The sequence below is a fragment of the Helicoverpa zea genome, chromosome 2, assembly GCF_022581195.2.
Source record: "Helicoverpa zea isolate HzStark_Cry1AcR chromosome 2, ilHelZeax1.1, whole genome shotgun sequence".
Classification (NCBI taxonomy): domain Eukaryota; kingdom Metazoa; phylum Arthropoda; class Insecta; order Lepidoptera; family Noctuidae; genus Helicoverpa; species Helicoverpa zea.
Window position 1 is genome coordinate 12,228,561 of NC_061453.1, and position 20,899 is coordinate 12,249,459.

General features: G+C 39.9%; 4 protein-coding genes across 4 annotated transcripts; 2 read left to right on the plus strand and 2 right to left on the minus strand.

Moving 5' to 3' along the window:
- Window positions 1-2,697: 2,697 nt before the first annotated feature.
- On the minus strand, window positions 2,698-9,315 carry LOC124638367 (zinc finger protein 91-like). The gene is made up of 6 exons (XM_047175318.1): window positions 9,242-9,315; window positions 8,960-9,123; window positions 7,668-7,800; window positions 6,481-7,594; window positions 5,569-6,394; window positions 2,698-5,482 (listed from the first exon to the last, which is right to left on the minus strand). The coding sequence occupies exons 2-6, from the start codon at window positions 9,077-9,079 to the stop codon at window positions 2,828-2,830; spliced, it is 4,848 nt and encodes a 1,615-aa protein (XP_047031274.1). The 5' UTR covers window positions 9,080-9,123; window positions 9,242-9,315; the 3' UTR covers window positions 2,698-2,827.
- Window positions 9,316-12,665: 3,350 nt separating this feature from the next.
- Window positions 12,666-14,048, plus strand: LOC124638378 (probable E3 ubiquitin-protein ligase HERC2). The gene is made up of 2 exons (XM_047175328.1): window positions 12,666-13,405; window positions 13,526-14,048. Exons 1-2 carry the CDS (start codon window positions 12,792-12,794, stop codon window positions 13,992-13,994), a joined length of 1,083 nt encoding a protein of 360 aa, XP_047031284.1. The 5' UTR covers window positions 12,666-12,791; the 3' UTR covers window positions 13,995-14,048.
- Window positions 14,049-14,509: 461 nt separating this feature from the next.
- LOC124639013 (protein arginine N-methyltransferase 9-like) lies at window positions 14,510-18,008 on the plus strand. Its single transcript, XM_047176225.1, has one exon. The coding sequence runs from the start codon at window positions 14,737-14,739 to the stop codon at window positions 16,918-16,920; it is 2,184 nt and encodes a 727-aa protein (XP_047032181.1). The 5' UTR covers window positions 14,510-14,736; the 3' UTR covers window positions 16,921-18,008.
- Window positions 18,009-18,078: 70 nt separating this feature from the next.
- Window positions 18,079-20,681, minus strand: LOC124639047 (60S acidic ribosomal protein P0). Its single transcript, XM_047176270.1, has 6 exons — window positions 20,523-20,681; window positions 20,259-20,351; window positions 19,591-19,984; window positions 19,176-19,300; window positions 18,670-18,906; window positions 18,079-18,406 (listed from the first exon to the last, which is right to left on the minus strand). The coding sequence occupies exons 2-6, from the start codon at window positions 20,310-20,312 to the stop codon at window positions 18,269-18,271; spliced, it is 948 nt and encodes a 315-aa protein (XP_047032226.1). The 5' UTR covers window positions 20,313-20,351; window positions 20,523-20,681; the 3' UTR covers window positions 18,079-18,268.
- Between the last annotated feature and the right edge of the window lie 218 nt (window positions 20,682-20,899).

The following is a 20,899-nucleotide window of genomic DNA, read 5'->3' on the forward strand; positions in this document are numbered from 1 at the left end:
GGTTGACTGACCTTAACAGGTAGGTATCTAACTTACGTTACTATCTAAAATTCAAACACCCGCTCCTTTGGCTAATACAAAGACTTAAAATGCCAATTTATACTATTTCGAACTATTTGAAGTTGTAATACGAAACAGCAGATTATATAAAAACAAAACATACTACAATTACTGCTAAAACTGCCATATAACAAGGTTATAATGGGAACTATTGAGAGCATGGAATCTCTCCAGGCAAGTTTAAAAAAAATCACAGGTATAGTACGGAATCAAGCTACCTATTTAACTATACAGTACTATAAAACTTGTATTACAGTTCGCGCCAAGTAACTTTGCTATTCTGAAGTTAGCCACTTGACTCCTTGCGCATTTGTTGTTCGTTCAAATATTGTCTCGAAGGTTTCCTTGTCCAAAGTTGGCTAATATACTTCACACAAAGAAAAAATATGAACAAGAAAAGCATGAGCAGAGCGTCAAATGGTTAACTTTAGAATTGCAAAGTTTTTGCCACAAACGGTACATGTCAATCCGAACAATATTTATCATAGAACGAAACTGCACAAATACACTTAAGCTATTTTAAATAGATATTCAAAGCAGTTTGTACAATAGTTCCTAATCTACCAACTAAAGTACATACAAGTTTAAAGACTACAGACGAATAATAGTAATGAGACTCATTCTCATCTCCAGTGTATTGGGGAAAGCTTTCTTTTATTTACAATGCAATTAAAATTTTCATAAGTTCGCGTCTAGATGGGCTACATTTTTGTGCTATTTGTGGTAATGTTGGCAAAAAATCATGACTTGCAGTATGTCTGCAATGTTGCCAGCCGCTGTATTGCACGAAAACGTAGCCCTTCAAGACATGCCCTAAGAACATAAAAGAACATCAAATGGCACGAAAAATAATAAAAAAACAATTTTCTGTTTGATAATCAAAACTTATATAAAACCTTTTCATCATACATACTTGTAGAAATACTAAACTATTTAGAAATACTTTTCACTTTCTGCGATACCTATCATTGACACTGGTAAGAAAGAAACTTCTTTCTTCTTTCATGCCAAATCAAAATGTGAAATGATATTGCATGCTACCTCATAATAATTTCTTTCTACATTGTGCTATACCAGCTGTTTCACACATTTACCGTGGGTTTGCACCCCTCAACTATAACATAACGATAACCGAACAACTATCAGTTTTCAAATCGCGGCAAGTATACTACTGGTTATTCTGTAGTTTGGTTATAGTTAAGGGTCCATTTCCACTGAAAGAGCAGCGGCCGGCAGCGGCCGTAAGAGCAAGTCACTTGCTCTTACGGCCGCTGCTCTTTCAGTGGAAATTGACCCTTAATGGCGCAACTCACCATAAATATGCAAAAACAAGAATTTATCGAATCTTTACAATATTCTAGTTGCTTTAATGATCATAATATTTATAAACATACCATAATCACAAAGTTGTCACTAGTTTCACAAACAAGTCACCATACCACAGCATCAAAGGTCATAATTCTCGCCAGTAAAAATAGTCCAGAACCGCCATAAAGTTTGGCGAGAACTATAACCATCAACATAAAGACCTTTATTTTATTTAAACTTTTTATGAGACGATCCACCTCGAATTAGTCAACAAACTCGAGAACTTCTTTCCGTCTGCAAAGGCCTTTCATAAAAGAAATTATGGCAGTCTGAAAGAACTTACTCATTTCAAAATACACCAGACTAACACCAATGGCAACCTCGCAGACAAAAAAAAAGCACTTTAAACAAAATATCGTCTTTGGTGTGTGTAACTTTCCTCTTTAAAAAAATATAACATTCAGATGCACCATTGTAATATAACAGTCTAAAATCAATGAAAATAAAAACTGTCATGTTTAAATACCTATACTCTACTACAATCTTGACATGACTTTTTATTTAATTAAAAACTCAATTTATTAATAAAATGTGGCTAAAAATAAAATTATTTAATCACTTGAACAATTATTTAAACAGGACTAAGTTTATTTATTTAAAATGCTTTTTTGTAAAAAAGTTGTATCAAGATTGATTACTTTTAGTAAAGTGCCTACTCAAATGTAGTACAATGAAATAATATTATAAAATATCAAATTAAAATATCATTTTGCACAATCAGAACGAAGAATATACCGGTCATAATTTTCTATCAATTTCACTTTCATTTTAAGAAATATGTATCTTTAAATACTACCCCATCATCTATGATGGATTTGAAATATATTTTTCTACAGTACATTTTATAGTTAGATATCCTTTTTTTTGCAATAAACTGTATTTTCTCGTCTAGTCGCGTGCGTTTATTCGATCAGCATTTATTAGGTATTGTTTTAGGTGCTCTTCACACTGCCCCGCATCACGCTGCATCTTGCGTGTCGACGCACCTACGCGCGTTCCTGCGGGAGTGCAGATCTGCATCATCGTGCGGGTTTTTCACGCACTCACGCGCGTAGGTGCGTTTTGTAAATTCACGCACAGCGAGTTCCATTTTCAAATATACACGTCACGCCCATTCAAAATCACGCGCGGCATTGCGGGATTCAGTGTGTCATACCTTGCGTCTCGCCCCGCACCTACGCGCGGGGGTGCGTGTTTCTCCGCATGTATGTGCGTGATCCGCATGAACGCGCGTGGATGCATTTTCAGTGTGTTGGACTATGCGTGTTTTCCATACAAACGGAGATATTTCCATACAACGAAAAAAAACGCATCCACGCACTACGCTGCATCATGCGGGGCAGTGTGATAATCGCCTTATATAGTAGCACATTTAATAATCTCGATGATTGAAATGTTTCTAATCATCATCAATAACGACAACGACTGGTACAAGAGAATCATCGACGTCGACCGAGTCGTCATCAGTAATATTGACCACGTGGTCGGCCTTATCACCCGGCACGTCCAAGCCATTCGTCTCCGACTTGAACAGCGACAGTACATCAGATATAATCGGCGACTGGATCATGGGTATGTCCTTACTTTCCTGACTCTCCTCATCATACACTAGCGGATTAATATCATCTTCTTCGTCTTCGTCATCAGTGTGGCCGTAGAACTTCTCATCATCTTTCTCGTCAGTAGGAACATACGTGTTGATGAGCTGGTTCAAGTTGGCGTCACACGTGAACACTTTAGACGGGTCGATGTCCTCCTTGCCGCACTCGTGCGCAGAGATCACCTTGAAGGACGTGAAGTACTTGCGGCAGCCCTGGCACTGGTTCAGCAGGTGAGCGCGGTAGTGGTTGTGCAGATTGGGGAAGTCGTCTCCACATACAACACACTTGTCTGGCTTCACCACTGCCCTGTAGTGCATCTTCTTCACACATTTGTGAACCAGTTTCATGTGCTTCATAAATGGTCCGTATTTAATAAATTTCTCGCCACACTTTCGACATTTTATCGGTTTCTTAGTGTATTTTCTACTTCGATGAGAAAATGCGTGTATGTTAAAGGCGTCCATAGTTTTAAACTTGAGAGTGCAGAACCTACAAGATATAGAGCCGGATCCCTTGTGTATCTGGTTGTGTAACCGTTTAGTACTCTTCTTGGTGATGGGTTTGAAGCAGAACTTGCACTCCTCATATTTGAAAGTATCTTCGCTTACCACGTATCCTGTGCCTTCGTCATCACTCTCTATGGCACATAGATGGTTATCGTAATCCACTCTGGAGTAGAAATACTCACTGCATTTCTTGCACTTATTTTCTTCATGATAAGTTAAATGTCTGTGCAGGTTGTAGAATCGCTTGTTGCATATCGGGCAGGTCTCCTCGATAGACTCGCGGGGCTCGGTGAACCACTCCTTGTCATCTCCGTGCTCCTCTCGCATGTGGGTTATCATATCTCGGAAGGCGACGAACGTCTCATCGCAATGTTCACACTTGGTCGGATTATCCACGTTCAGCTGTGCCAAGTGGTGGTTCTTATGTTTCCGGTACAAAACCAACGTGCTGAACTTTTTACTGCAGTAAATACATCCATAGTATCCAACAGTTCGATGGTAGATTTTATGAGTGTTTAGAGCATACTCATTTTCGAAAACTCTGAAGCAGTAATCACAGACAATTTCTTGCTTGCCCGTGGACGCTTCTCTATTGACTATAATGCCGTGTTGCGTGCGCAGATGACAGTCTAGTTTCACTTGAACATGGAATGCTTTGTAACAAATATTGCATTTTACTCTCTTAGGGTAAACTTCTGTATCGCCTAAGAGCTTCTTCTTCTCGCAGGAGAATGCTAAATGTCCTTCGAGGAACCTGAGCGAGCTGAAGTAATCGAAGCAGTAGTTACACCTCAGGGAGTTGTGGTAATCGATGTGTCGCTCATAGTTCCCCTTGCTGGCGAGGACCTTCATGCATATGGAGCATTGTAGCTCTTTGAGCGGTCCGGTGAGCGGCTGGTCGGAGCGGTCGGCGATCCAGTTCTCGTCGATGTTGTGTGCGTCGCGCAGGTGGTGGTGCAGCCCGTAGCCCTTCACGAACGTCTCGTCACAGTGCGGGCACTTCAGCGGAGTCTCGAAATGTTTCTGCGCCAAGTGACTCTTTATGTGCATGCGATGGCTCCGCAGCGATATCGTCTTCTTGCCACAGAACTTGCATTTAAAGAACTCTGGTTTCCTGAGGTGAGCTTCCTCGTGTGACTGTAGCCGTCTTTCGTCCAGAAATACTTTGGCGCATAATTTACACGAAAAGTACGATTGTGGTGGAGCGTCAGGATCGGCTTTGATCATCTTACTTTCAGGATGTGTCCGCCTCAAGTGACGGATAAGTTTCACCAAGTCGGGATAATACCGCGTACAAATTGGACACTTGACTTTATCCTTGCGGATTTTCTCTATTCTCTTTTTGTGGGACTGGTGATCGAAGTTGTGTCCCTTCACGTGTTTTTGGAAATAGCCTTCGTCAGTGTAGCCCTTGCCGCAAATGGTGCACTTGTAGGGGCCGTTGTCGTCCTCGTAGTGCGATCTGATGTGGATTTCGAGTCGTCTTTTGTTAGTGAACTTGACTTTGCAGATGCTGCACTCGTGCCGGGCGCCGTACAGGAACGTTTTAGAGTTGTGCCAGATTAAGTGATGTTTGAGGGAGTTCTCTGAGTCGCACACTTTGCCGCAGTGCCGGCAGGTGTGGGTGCCGTCGTACACTTGCTTGTCGACGTTGCTGGGTAGCGCGTCGCCCACCACCGTGTTCTGGACGCTGTCGCCCTTCTTGTAGTGTATGGCCATGTGCGAGAGGTAGACCTTGCGGTGCTGGAAGACGCGTTCGCAGATGGAGCACTGGTAGTCCTTGGTCTGGAAGCGCGTCTGCTTGTGGAAGTTCATGTGCGCCTGCGCGGCGCGGAGGTGCTTGCTGCGCCGCCCGCAGATAGCGCACGTCAGGTGCTTCGGGTCCAGGTTCGTGTCGTGGTAGTGCTCGCGCATGTGGATCTTGTAGTGACACTGGAATTTGAACGCCTGCAACAAACACAAAATGACTTGAAACACTGTCTGACCAAATATTTATCATAAAATTAAATTTCGAAAACTGAAGTATGACGTACCTCATTGCAGACAGAGCACTGGTACTTCTTTTCAATATTGTTACCAACATTGGTGTGCCAGTTGACGTGCCTCTTCAGAGATATGAGGGTGGCCATTTTCTTGCCGCAGATGGGACAGGTGAAACCGCTCAGGTCGACTAGCGGCTTGCTCTCTGCGCCCGGAACCTCACCAAAGTCGTTGTGACTCTGGATCCAGTCCAGGGGTTCCGCTTTTGCCACAACGACTTCACAAAAATCCGACGGGTTAACGGTCTCTTCTACCCGCTTCTGTTTGAGCCTGTGAATGAGTTTGATATGGTTAGCGAGCGCGACGCAGCTCTTGAAGGTGTCCCCGCACTCGGCGCAGGTGTAGATGTTGCGCGGCTTCATGTTCTTGGAGGTGTGCATCTGGTTGTGCTCGTTGATGCCCGCCACCTTCATGTCGAGGTCGCAGATGAGGCAGCGCACGGAGCAGTCCTTCAGGTAGATCTTGGCGCGCTTGTGCCCCGAGCTCATGTTGTGCTTGGTGCGCTTGTGGTGCAACAGTAGTCTGCGGTACGAGAACTGCTTCTCGCAGATATCGCACGTGTTGTCCTCCTCTTCTTGACTAGAATCTGACTCGGTTTGGCGGTATACTGTCTCGCTCAGTAGGCTCGTCGACGGCTTATCGGGTGGTTCCACCTTCACTTCTACAGGTACTTCAGAGTGACACCGCGCCTCGTGAGTCTCCAGAGACCTTTTATATTTAAACTCTTTTTGGCATGTTTTGCATTTTAGTAGTCGGGTGGGGGTATGAGATTGACTTGGTACTGACTGGATTGATGCAGAATCGTCCATGGTGCTTGCCCTATAAATGAAAATAAAGTAACAGTATCAGTAATTATTCATTCCAATCAACGTTATACGTATATGGGGATCAGTAATAGAAATTACCTGGAGTCGTTGTCAGCCGCGGCGTCATTACCGTCGATGTTGGACACGTGCGCCGCCAGGTGCGTGATGAGCAGCTCCTGCGAGGCGAGCTTCTTGTAGCACATCCTGCACTCGTGGTAGTCCTGCGTCTGCGGCTCCACGGCCGCCCGCTCGTGCGACATGCGAGGCTCGAAGTGCATGTTCTTAAGGTGTTGGAAGTAGGAAGTCTTCCTCGATGTTAGCTTTTTACATATTGGGCACTCAAACGGTACACTGTCGTCCCTGTTGGCACACGAGTTGAAATGCGCACTGTGAACGTAATAGTCATCGAATGACTTCTGACAGAACAGACACGGCACTGCAACCTTTCCGTTCTCCCGCTTTTCTCTTTTCAATACCGCAGCGTGAACTACCTTCATGTGCTTTGCCAAATTATCAACGGCCTTGAATTTGGCATTGCACAGTTCACACACTATGTTCCGATTGGTCATGCCATCGATCGGCTCTAGTGAAATGAGCAACTCCTTCTGTTGAGGCTTGACGGGACTGGTCGCCTTAGCACATATTTCCTGGTGACGCTTCAACATGATCTTCAATTTGAATGTCTTGCCGCATTTGTCGCAGTTTAGTTTATCTTCTACGTCTGTAGCGTCGCCGCTATCTTGGGGTATATCGACGACGGCGTTTTGGCCGAGTGTTTCTTTTTTTTCGTGTATCCTCTTGTGATTGATGAGACTTCTTGCAGATGGAAATTGTTTGGGGCAGTAGTTGCATTTGTAGTTACTCTTAAGTAAAGGCTCGTCGGAATCAGTTTCTGGTAAGTACGGGGCGCTATTGTCATCGTAATCGGAGTCTAATTGCGATATGTTGCCCGACAGTTTTCTGGGTCTTTTGTAACTCCTTCTGAGTTCCTCGACGCGTTTAGAGCCGCTGGGTCTGTAGTCACTGGAAGCCCCAGTAGATGCATTGCCGATGCTGTCTATGCTACGCTTCCTTGATCTAGCAGCGGGTGTTACTTTTTCCTCGGTGGCAGATGGAGCTTTGGTCAAGTTGGAGGTGTCGGTATGATTGGAGAAGGCGGAATCACTGCTTTGCCGGTTTGGAGGTGTTGGACTGGCAGACCGGATGCTAAATCCTGTAGATAGAGTATCTATCAACATGAGATCGGATCTTAAAAATATTATGTAATGCAAGAAGGCAAGGCTCACCTGGTGGTGGTACATAGTTGCGGCGTAGCTCCTGGTCAGCTCGCTCGCACTGCTGCTTGAAGATGTAGGCGCTACTGAGTTTCTGAATGCACTCTGAACACACTTTGTCTGGCAGCCCATCACCATCATATATCTTGAACAATACATCTTATAATTACGAGAGAATTATGAGAGATAGTTCATGGAAAATCTTTATATCATTCCGGGAGTCAACTCTTTTTGTATGAATGAAACATGCAGAAATAGAGAGGGCCTGTCCTTGCATCAATCTCTCTTGCACTGTTTGACACCTCAAAGCATTGGGTAAGGAGGGATTGGTACTCTATTATTTTTACCATATCTATGGTTATTAGAACTGAAACAGAGTTATGGTGGTAATCATAAAAACATGAAACTGAACATCAGTATAATTTCTAACAAAGTATTTTAATATCTGTATACGGTTCTCCAAACCATACAGACAGAATTGTGTTGCTGGGGAGTTTGTTCCACCACTTCTTCCTCCCACCAAAAACACATAGGAAGTGGTGAAGGGCAGGCGTTTTGGGGGCTGTCTTTTGTAAATTTGACGTTCGAAAAGTGCTGATTTTCAGCCTACTTTGAATAAATGACTTTTGATTTTGATTTTCATCATGAATAAAGTTCAATAACATTTTTGTATCGGAGTTTAGTTGCTAGATTTAAGATTTAGAAATAACCAACTCTTCAATTGTAGATAGAAGATATTTGAAGTTTGATATTTCTTGTTTGCTTTTTACTTGTACTTTATAAAACAAATACATTTGTAATAAAAATATTCATTGTATGTTGATAGCACTCTACACTCAGATTTTCTGAGTTTTTACCCACGATGGAACTGAGCAGGTATATGCGTTTAGGGTGAGAGATGTGCGTTTGTGTGTTTGTTAATACAGATTTTGGTCAGTAGGTCATCTTAGGATTTTTATTAGTGTATAAGAATTATTTTGGATCTTGAAGGACCATTTCCAACAGAGAAATGAGATGGACTATTCACCTAGATCCCATGAACCATTGTATTTAAACAATAACAAATCGAAATAATAGTTCTAGTATAACAACAGTCATTTGTGTAACCAGGTAATACACAAGTGATACAGACAATATTGTTAATGAAAAATTTTCATGAGCATTTCATACTTTAACAAAAGTGTTAGTCAGCATCAAATTTCAGTAATCCTCGTCAGATCACCAATTTGTAACAAGATACGAAAGGAAGTTCCGAATATTTGATCGAATCAGCACTACTGAAGAATTCAAGTAAGTGGACTTACTTTCACCCGGGCGCATTCCATTGCCATCTCCGCAAGTTGCAAGGCATTGTCGACCGTGAAGATGGAGTAAAAGTCGCCAAGCTTGAGGCAAAGCCTGCATTTTCCGAGCTTGAGTGCCATATTGATTTGCTCTCAAGAAACTTCATGTCACTTATACATCATCTCTGCGGAACAAACGATCGCTAACTACAGCAAAACACGTATTTATACCAAAAAGAACGTGATACACAGCTTCTACTATTATATTTTATCTAATTTTTGGCCAAAATATTAAAATATCACCTTTGATAACCGGCATATTCTTCACGTAAATCGTACACACACAAAAACACAAGACATCAACATAGAGACAGCACACTAGAGATGAGTCCGATATCATGTCACATGTTAAAATCATCGATATTTTAAAATCATTTCATCATGCAATGACAACGACAAAATCATCAATGCTTTTAAATCATTACTCGAATCGAATGACAATGAATGAATTGAATGCCAACTTCGGTGATTTTCGGCCGTTTCGCTCGGCCCCGCTCGGGTGTGCTCGGTCGCAATCGCAATGCGCAGCGGCGGCCCGGCGGCGGGCGGTTCGAATCGCAACGTTGCGACACTTATGTGTGACTGTTGCGAGGCTTGCCCGATCGTATGACTGGGCGCACGGAACGGCAACAATTCTTTCACTTCGTTGTTTAAGTTTGCGCGCGAACTTGACTCGAAAGGTTGTTTTTTTGTGAATCATTGTTTTGGATTGAACTTTTGATTAGGAAAGGACGAGCATCCTTACCTAATTTTATTTTACGCGTACGAACTTACGAAGTACGTAGTGTAATTTGTTAATTGACTTATGCCGTAGTAAATATTGAAGTGTATTACAAATTTTAAAACCAAGTTAGTATTTGCAGTTTGTGCCTAAAATATTAAAAACGTATGGTAGGTACTTAACGTTCTTATTTAATGAGTGGTTACAGTTTACCTAAATACCTATTAATAAAAAATGGCATCAACTTTAAGAAAAACATCCAACGTCTGGGTACATTTTGACATTGAATCCGTTGGTGAAAAGACAGCAGTGTGTAAACTGTGCAGGGTAAAATTATCCTATAAAACTTCCTCAACAAATTTAAAAAAACATATTTTAAGAAAACATCCTACGGTTGAAATTCAAGATGAACGTAGGAACATGGGTATGCACCAAAACAGTTCAGAACAACGTTTGGAACAGGAAGCTGGCCCTTCTAATCAAGCAGGATCCCAAAATCTGACTCAACAGTCTGTTGTTGCTTCTTCTGCTAGTCACTCAGCCGAGGGTAATCCGTTGCCACAACCACACATTATCCAGCAGTCTTTAGTTCGACAACCTACAATAGCTCAATTTACACAGAGAAAAAAAATTACACCATCTGAACAGGAAAGGTTGAATAGACTACTTATGAAATTGTTCATGTTAGATTTTCAACCATTCAGTATTGTGGAAGACGAGGGCTTTGTTGCATTTGTTCATGGTCTAAATCCCATTTACCAACTACCTAGTCGTAAGTACCTTTCAAACACTTTACTGCCATCAATGTACCAGCAAGTTTTTAATGAAACAAAAACAAAAATGACTGAAGAAGCAAAAAGTGTATGCCTTACCACAGACTGCTGGACATCAAAAGCAAATGAGTCATATATGGCCATAACAGCTCATTACATCGATCAAAACTATATTTTGAAGTCGCTTCTCCTGCAGTGTGAAGTCCTCCCTGGACATCATACCGCCATAAACTTAGCAGCTCAATTAAGAAAATGTGCATCGACTTGGAACATTACAGACAAAATTACCATAGTTGTGTCTGACAACGCGAGTAACATAGTCTCCGCTATCACGACTGAGCTGAATTGGCGCCATTTTGGGTGTTATGCACACAGTTTAAATTTAATTGTCAAGAGTGGATTAAGCGTTGAAAATTTGCAACAGACAATCACCAAAGTGAAGAACATTGTATCTTTTTACAAACGTAGCCCTTTGGCCACAGAAAAGTTTGTAAAATATCAGGTCCAACAATCGGAGGCAAAAACAGCAAAAAAACTCACTCAGTCTGTGGAAACTCGATGGAACTCTGACTTTCATATGCTGCAAAGGTTTCTTGAACTTAGAGAGGCTGTAACTGCAACACTTCCACTCAGCAACTTCAAAGGTACATATCTTGAAGACAATGATTGGAAAATTATTCAAGATTTGCAGTGCGTGCTTAAACCCTTCGATGAAGTGTCTACGCGTATGAGTGGAGAAAAATATTTGACGGGTGGAGAAGTGATTCCAATCACACAGTGTCTTTTGCAAACATTAGAAACTCTAGAGTTGAGAGAGTTGCATGATGTTGTGAAATTGGTTTTAAAAAAGCTAAAAAAGGAAACTTCGGAAAGGTTTCGCAATTTGGAATTTAGCAGAACACTTGCACTATCAACTTTTTTAGATCCGAGGTTTAAAATTTTCATGTTTCCACAACATCTGGCTGAAGAAACGAAAAAAGTTGTCATCGAATTGGTAGCTGCGTCAATTGCAAAAACTAAACAATTAACTACTCCAACCCTAGCTACGACACAAAACTCGGGAAGTAATACTGAACCATCCATATGGAATTTATATAGGACAGCAATTGCGAAAATAGAGCCTAAAGGAACCCCGTTATCAAGAGCGATAGCGGAAGTTCAAAGGTACCTAGACGATGACATCCTTCTAATGGGATCGGAACACGACACTCCACTTCAGTGGTGGAAAAACCACGAACATGTTTACCCAAATTTGACGAAATTAGTTTTTACTAAGTGCTGTGTGCTGGCAACATCAGTGCCTTGTGAAAGGGTATTTTCACGAGCTGGTACCATGGTATCCGAAAGACGCACTCGCCTAGGAGTTTCAAAAGTAAAACAGCTTATGTTTTTAAACGTCAATTGTAGCCAATGAATAGGCACAACAGGCAAGAAAATGTAAATATTTGTAGATATACACATAAAAAAAAAAAAAAAACAAAAAAAAAACAAAAAGCAAAAAAAAAAAAAAAAACAAATAGGTACCAAGAAGTAAGTACCTCAATTTAATCATTGTAAATATACCAATCTTTTAAATGCGCCAAAGAAAAGCAAAATGATATTATATTTTTATTAGGTACCAGTATTATTTTGCTAGTCTTTGCCAGTCCTAAGCCTGGACAAAGCATGAAGGTAAGATTGGAATATTACTTGTAGGAAAGGTGCGTTGGTATTTACGCAACCAAGTTTTTACGCCTACTACTAAATAACAAATGATAAAGTCACTAAGCCTTTACACCGTTCCGCGATCATTTCATTTCATCTACTCATTCATTAAATCATTACTCATAATTGAAGTGCCGTGGCCCGTGATGTGCTCAAACAAAAATCATTGATGATTTTGTCATTGTTCCTGTCATCGATATTTTTTTGTCATTGTCACGCAGTCATTGATACAGAAAAATCATCACTCAGCCCATCGCTACAGCACACACACACAAGCGTAAACTGATTTTTTTTAACTGACTACTGACACTAGAGTAGTGGTGTTCTTTTCGGTTAGTAGTCCAATTCGAGTCCAGTAGTCCCATAGACATAATATAGAGTAGTCCTGATAGTCCAGTCAGTGTTGCCAGTACCAAAGTCTCCAGTTGTCAAACAGTGTCAAACAAAAATTTTAAAAAATCTGTCAGTGTTATTTGTTGAGGTTGTATTGTGGCTTGTCAGTGTTTGTGTATGGTTTGTGTTTATTTCATTTTCTAGGTTATGTTTTGAAAATATATGTTGTGTATTGTTACTTCAAGCAAGTTTCACAGCCACAATGGTGTATTATATAACGGGTTCTAATTTATTTGGACAGTGGCTTTGTGAGGATGCAGTAATAAATAAATTTAGAATATTTAATGCACCTAAACATGACGATTCAGGAATTAGTTTGAACGGGGCTTCTCTTGTACAGATCAACTGGTCGTATAACATATTTAAAATAGCCGGAAGTTTTTATATAACAGGAGCCTGGGGAGGGAAAGAACAACAGCTCATTAAATTATCACTACCAGCAGAGTTCACTGATTTAAAGGTGGAATTAAATGCAGTTGGCAATGATTATAAATTATTACTGATTGGTAAGAATACTGATTCAATTTGGGCTATGGATCGGGAAAAACGAGAAACTAAGAGAATTAGATTTTGTGCTGAGACACCTCTTGAAGAAATTGTGAAGAAGCAGAAGATAGAAACAAATATTATAAAAAGTGTTTTCATGAATGATTGTTGTTTGCATTTGACCTCTGACGGGAATGTGTACAGTGGTATATTGCCAAGCTATGTGGACACTAGGAATTGTAGTGGACAAGTTATCGATATTCGATGTGGCTATGAACATTTTGTATTATTAACTGAAGAAGGCAGAGTTTACACTTGGGGTAATGGAAGGTAGGTCTAATGTCTATATTAGAGTAGAAGAAACCCAAACTCTTCCAGTATTTAATGCTCGTTGATCAAATTAATATGCTCATTGGTTATTAAATATTTTGTTATTATTTTACCTTTCAGGAGATTGCAGTTAGGCCATGGTGATATAAGTAGCCAAGAAGTGCCCACAGAAGTAGAAGCACTTGCGGGAATTAGAATAATAAAAATTTGTGCTGGAGGTTGGCACTCTTTGGCGCTCAGCACATTTGGCGATGTCTACGCCTGGGGCTGGAATGACACTGGCCAATTAGGAATAAATAATGATAAGGGGAATAGTAATGAAAGTTATTCTATTCCAACTCTGATCGACTTATTTGATGAGCAAAATGCAGGGGTCACAAAAAATGTAAAGCATATAGCTTGTGGCTCTCGGCATTCAGCTATATTATTAGATGATAATACGGTATGGACAACAGGATGCAATAAATATGGGCAGTTGGGCCTTTCAGAAGAGAAGTATCCTTCACTGAATTATTTTAAAAAGGTCTTCCACTGTGATAACGAATGTGAACTACTATGTGGGCTATGGAGTACTGTGATAGCTAGTTAACTCATAAATGTTTTACCTCTGTAAGTAAATAAATAAAATGTAAAATACTTTTTAGTCGAATTTTATTTTGAGGTTTCAATTTGGTATTGGAATAAAGTATATAACTCAAAATCAAAATCCAAAGTCATTTATTCAAAGTAGGCTGAAAATCAACACTTTTGAACGTCAAATCAACAAAAGACAGCCCCCAAAACGCCCGCCCTACTACTTCCTATGTGTTTTTGCTGGGAAGAAGAAGTGGTGGAACAAACTCCCCAGCAACACAATTCTGTCTGTATGGTTTGAAGAACCGTATACAAAACATTGAAAATATCACTCAAAATTATATACATAAATTTGTATAAAAAAAAACTGTCACAACGTTAGATGCACATAAATTCTTACTTTTATTAACCGAGAGTAGCTCCCCACGGTGGTAGTAAAACTATTGTGTGATTCTTTGCAACAATAGACGTACCTGTCAGGATCTGTCCAAAATCTGTCAAAGTCAGTGTCAATCTATCATTTTATGCGATGTTTTGTGTTCAGTCAGTTTTTCCAGAAAATATCGCGGCACGAAACGCTTGATTGTGTTTGTTGTAAATTAAAACAAAACAAACCCAGTATAAAGAAGGAGTTTTAGAAGAAAACATTTCATAAACCGCATCGAACCACTGTAACGTCGTGTGACGGTGTACGTTTAGAGTATTTGCAATTAATTACATTGCACCCAGATATACCAAGGATTATCCATTTTTAAGACATGGATGAACTAGGTCGTGATTATATTACTGCTGCTAGACAGCTGACGACGAATGGGTGCTACAGTAAAGCCTTTGACTTTTACATGATGGCCTTCGAAAAAAGTGCCGAAATGAAATCTATACATGAAGCCGAATTCCGTGTGGTGATGACTCGGTTGAATGAAGTCCTGACATCCGCCAATAAAATGGAAGACATATTCATAAACTTCACACGTGCACTCCTATCATTTCCCAATAATATCTACATTTTGAATGACATGGGAAAATTTCTCTTCACATGTGGGTTCTATGAAAAAGCATGGGACTATTTTGAGGACGCAATAAAATTAGATTCCACATACGTCAACGCTGAGAAGAATTTTAATTCTCTGAAAAACCTTCTTGTTGAACGTTGGCACTTCAGAATGTTGAATGACAAAATTCGCAATGAAGCATACCATACTGCTATACATGACACTGTCATCCCTAACACGGATTCTGTTATAGATGTCGGAACTGGTACTGGATTGCTGTCACTGTATGTTAGTGAATGTTCACCCAGAATGATAACTGCTTGCGATGGATCCAAAGTAATGAGTGAACTTGCCAACTTGAGTACGCAGGCACATGGCTTAGATCAGTGTGTTGTTATAAATAAAATGTCTACCGAAATGCTGGCTGAGGAAATAGGTGGTAAGCATTCTCTGCTTGTCACAGAGATGTTTGATGCAGGCTTGTTTGGAGAACATATCCTTCAATCAGTACTGCATGCCTGGGATAATATATTAACTGATGATGGTAGAGTGATCCCAGGCAAGGCAGAATTCTTTGTCATTGGAGCCAAATGTGATTTTCTGCACAGAAGATATCAATTGTGTTCATCAATAAAAGAACTCCTACAGATTCCAAATCTTAACGTGCATGTTCTGCCGTTTGATGAGACATATGATAGTGAGGATGTCCATCTTTATGGTGATGACATAAAATATATGACAGAGCCCCAGTCCCTTTTGAAAGTTGATTTCAACAACTATCAGGGAATATTGAATCTTATTGAGAATGACCATTATGAAGTAGAAGCAGTGGCTCTAGAAAGTGGGGAGATTAATACAGTGATTGGCTATTTTAATTTGTATTTGACAGACAAGGTAACTATAACTTCTGATCCAAGGTCTGAGCAGAGAGCCAATGCATGGCAACAGGCTATCTTTTTTGATAAACTTCCAATACAAGTTCAAGAAAACGAGATAATCCCAATGCATTTCTCATTGAATGAAGGTAAATTGACAATGTACAAAGATGATCCCATCATGAGAATATCTCCAGAAGTAGTCAGATTTCTGAATGATACTGAGTTTATAAATACAATATCAGGATGCATTGGCATGGCTTGTGTGTATCTGGGTCAGACAGCTGAAACGTCTCAAATAAGTATACTGGATTTGTGCCCATTTCCACTCTTTGGCCTTTATCTTCTGAAGAGGGGTGCTAAGTCACTAACCTGCTGTGCAAGAACTGATGTTGACCTTACATTCTTCAAAAAAGTTTTTAAAGCTAACAGTGTAGCTTTGTCTAATATCACTATTTTAATAGGTGAGGATTGGTCCCAGGATGTGTTCAAAGATGAAAAGTATCATGCCATATTTTTAGATATTTTTGAAGTCTGTGGAGATATTGACCTGCGCCTAAAAGAAATGGGTCAGCACTTAAAACAACATCATCTCCTTCAAGGAGGACTTTTTTTGCCAGATAACGTCAAGATGATGGGCCAAATTGTAAAAAGTAACTGGTTGGACATCAACAACAGACTGTTTGACGAGAATGTCAGCAATTACAAGATTTCAAGGTACTTAAATTCATACAAAGTGTCCCAGAACTTCTGCATTGACTTTAGTCATTTGGAGTATACCCCATTATCAGAGCCTTTCCTATTAGGAACATGCGAAGATCCCTTAGGAATAGAAGTGTTAGAAGCACCAATAACTAAAGAAGGACACTCCAGTGCTATTTTGTGTTGGTATGTGATAGAATTGATGAAGGATCAAAATGAGATCTCAACCAACAGAAAAGATTGTTTCATAGATGGGATAGTATTTATGACCAACCCAAAAACACGCCTCATTGCTGGTCGAACAGCTCAAATACTCCGCTGCATAGACGCTGATGGAGCATTTAAGTTTACAATGCATGCAGAAGCAACTTAAAATGGAAAATTACTTATTGAAGAAAATTTTCCATGATCTCAATAAATTAGCACTTTTATAAGGGTTTTATCTTTGTTAGGACAATGTTGAGTTCTCGTCTATTTTGACGAACACTGTATTTTACGAGCTCTTTATGATATTACATTTTGTTCAGAAAAAGTGATACGTATTGGAATCGTCGGAGCTTATCTTATTGATAGCTACTAATAAGTAAGAATGTTGATATTAACATAAGAAAGAACTTTCGAAGAGACCATTTAGACTTGTTTAATTTTTGCCTATGCTAGCGTGTACATTCACCATAACTCATTGTAAGATATTAAGCCATTCTCCAAAATTACTTTACAGATTTCGAATAGCCAAAATAGGTAAATTCATATTTCGTCAGGTATGGCCTAATATTTGCCCAGACACCTGAATTATTTCAAAAATGATGCTAGCTACCATATCAGCATTTTTCTGTAAAGGTAAATAAAATCTATCGAGCTATAAAAGGCACGTATGTAAAGCTGCTTCCTAATTATTTTGTAGTGGGTACAGTACAGATATACATACATACTCTTATATCTTCTGCATATTAGGTTATTAGAATACATTTCTATGTGCCATTTCAAGCGGATATTTTTTTTAAACTGATGACATTATAAGTAGGTACTTAATTTAATAAAAATCATAACTTATGGGAATTGCTGTTAGATCTAAATAGGAATTTGTTACCATATCATAATTACCACGAAATATCGCTGTAGTTTTACTTAAAACATGATAAATCTCCAATAAGCCAAAATAAAAAATAAGTCAGACCAAGCGTGTTTACAAGGCTTTCACAATAGCCGGTTTTCCGCGCGGATCGTACGGACGGCTAGTTCAGTGTAAATAGCATGATGTAGCTTTTAAAAATACTTTCAAGTCGGATGAATTTGCGTCATGACTCGATCGACTGTCCTGCTCAAGGGAAATATGTGTTGGAGTACCTATTCAATGTTTGCAAATGTTAGCTGTAACTATAGTAGTGTATCAATTTTTAATAGTGTTTTATATATGATTACTGTATTAGTATTCTATATAATAAAGTACTAACTGTCTGATGTATTTGTTTCTTCTATATTCATCCTAGTGATGGGAAGAGGTGTATTAGAGACAAGTAAAACTAAATAGTAGTTTAGGTGGCATTTATTACAAGCACAAAATGTAAGACAAGTCGGCCGCCATATAGGTGTCCAACCCGGCGGCGTTGACCATCCCCACTCGTGGATGCAGCCACGGGGCTAGAAGAGGCTCCGGCTTCCCGAACAGTTCCTACACGCCTATCGGTCGTGTGCGGGTGGCCTCGGCCTCGCGTGCCGGCTTAGTCGAACAGACCGAAGCCCATGTCGTCGTCGCTCTCAGAGTCCTCCTTCTCCTCCTTCTTCTCTTCAGCGGCAGCGGCGGCGGGCGCGGCAGCTGCGGCAGCGGGAGCAGCCACAGCGGCGAACTTGCTGGGGTCCTGCAATACAAATTACATTTTTAATTTTGTTCTATTTTTCGCAAAGTATTTTAAGATAAATTATTGAAAAGTTGTCTCTCCAAAATGCCAGTGCAATATTCACTGATGGAACCATCACACTAGGATAAATTTGAAGACTATATAATGTTGTCTGAAAGCGAAGCCAGAGAGCTAATATTAGGCTCTCAGGTATTAGAACAGACAAAAGCTTAGGGGCTCTTCTGTTCTATTCAATTAATCGAAAATTTTAAAGATTTTTTTACCTTGATGAACTCCTTGATGGTGGTAGCCTCCTTGAACTCAACCTCGGTGACGGCGGCGATGGCGAGCAGGTTCTTGAACCCGTTGGCGATGGAGTGAGGCGCAGAGGCCACAGTCGGGTAGCCGATAGCCAACGAAAGGGCGGCAACGTTCGCAACACCAGCCAAGAACTTCTCGCGGAGGTCCTCAGGCTTGATGTCAAGGATTGCTGGCGCGAAGATGGTGCCAGAATCGTATACCTAAGTGATAGAAGACAAATTTATTAAAAATTTCAAAGTAACAATGAGATAGGATTACTCCATGGACCATTTGGTGTATAAGTGTCTGCCATGTACTTTAGACAGAATGAAGAAATCAGTCAGTCTTTAGATCAACACAGCAAATACTTTACCAAAGGTAAATTATCAGAATGCACTTGAATATGCAGACTGTACTCAACGCTTTGGGTATTCATATTAATTTTTGATAGTTATGAATTTGAAATGATATAAATATTGTGTGTACTAACCTGCTTGACGACCAGACCGTACGAGAAGGGAGAGATGTTCAACATGTTGAGGAGGGTAGCCTCGGAAGCACCGACCTTGTCGCCGGGCTTCAAGATGTGCACATCATTGATGATTTCAATAGTACCTGTAAGGATATAGAACAAATTTATAAGTATAAAATTTCATTTGATACTTGATACTGAGAAATCAGTTAGGGTGCTAAATTAAGATAAGATTAAGTAAATAGAAATTGTCTCTTCAAAATGCCAGTGCAATATTCACTGATGGAACCATCATACTAGGATAAATTTGAAGACTATAATGTTGTCTGAAAGCGAAGCCAGAGAGCTAATATTAGGCTCTCAGGTATTAGAACAGACAATATCTTATGAGATCAATTGGGAACAAAAAAATTGAATACAAAAGAATTCTTACCCTTTGAAATCTTGGTTGGGATGGAGAGAGCCTGGAAGAAGGAGGTCTTCTCAGGACCCAGACCGGTGTTGTGGGCGGGGATGACGACGGACAGAGGGGCGATGGCACCAGGACGGGCTGGGGCACGCACTTTGTTCTCCAGCAGCTTGTCACGGACATCGACGAGGTCTCCGCGGGTGAACACGAAGCCTACGTTTCCTTTGATGTGGGGGAGGAGCTTCTCAAGGGCTGGGTTGGTGTCCATGTGGTCCTTGATGGCCTTGCGCATCATGGTGTTCTTGCCCATGAGTACGATGCTGTGACCACGCAGCGAGATACGGATCTGCTGCATTTGGGTCGAGCCCACATTGTCTGCACCCACGATGAAACATTTTGGGTACTCATCTAACAGTTGCTGTGGAACAAATTTTAAATACAATTAGGTTTGTATTGGCTACAATGGGTAGAAGTTACAGTACTTATTTGCACATTGAACTTGTGTGGGGTTTCAGAGTTGCATTGTTTATTGACATCTTTTCAGGTTATTAGAATTATTTGGAACATTCTTCATAATATCGTATATATATAAGGCCAGGTATAATGCGCGAGTAAGTATGGAATCAACTTTGGTGAAGTCAGGAAATTATCAAGTGGTGAACATTGAGGTTATAACATGTTTTTGTACTTACGATGATCTTGGTGAAGTAGTTTGACTTCCAAGTAGCCTTGTCCTCCCTACCCATCGTGGCGTGTGGTGTAGGGACTTCGTAGAAATTTAAGGACTGCAAGGGAAAATCACAAGTGTTATGATGCGTCACCTATTTCGCAATTTGACGAAAAATATGCACAACGGAAGATATATTATAGCAGGATCCATTGAAATACACTGTATTGTATAGATTGGACTCATGATTGATGAAATAAAACAAGATTTATTAATATTTTAAACTCACCAAAACCAAACGCACTTAACTCAGTGCGGGACAAAATATGATAGAGATAGAGATGGGATTTGCTTTGCATTAACATAGATTAGTATGGTATCTTTAGTGTGTTCGTATCGATGAAGTGACTCGACTAAAATGTAGTCTAATCCAGTTTTAGTGAATATTAAACGTAATAAAATAAACACTTTTTTTATTTCTATGCTAGATAGATGAATTTGCATTTAGAAAAATCATTAATATTGTCATAATAAACGGTTTAAAACTAAAGTAATTTAATAAACAACAAAAAGATTGTGAATTCAAATAAAACAGTGACTTAACTCAAAAATTACTGCAATAATTGCATATTTGTATGACATATTAATGAGTAAAAAATAAAATAT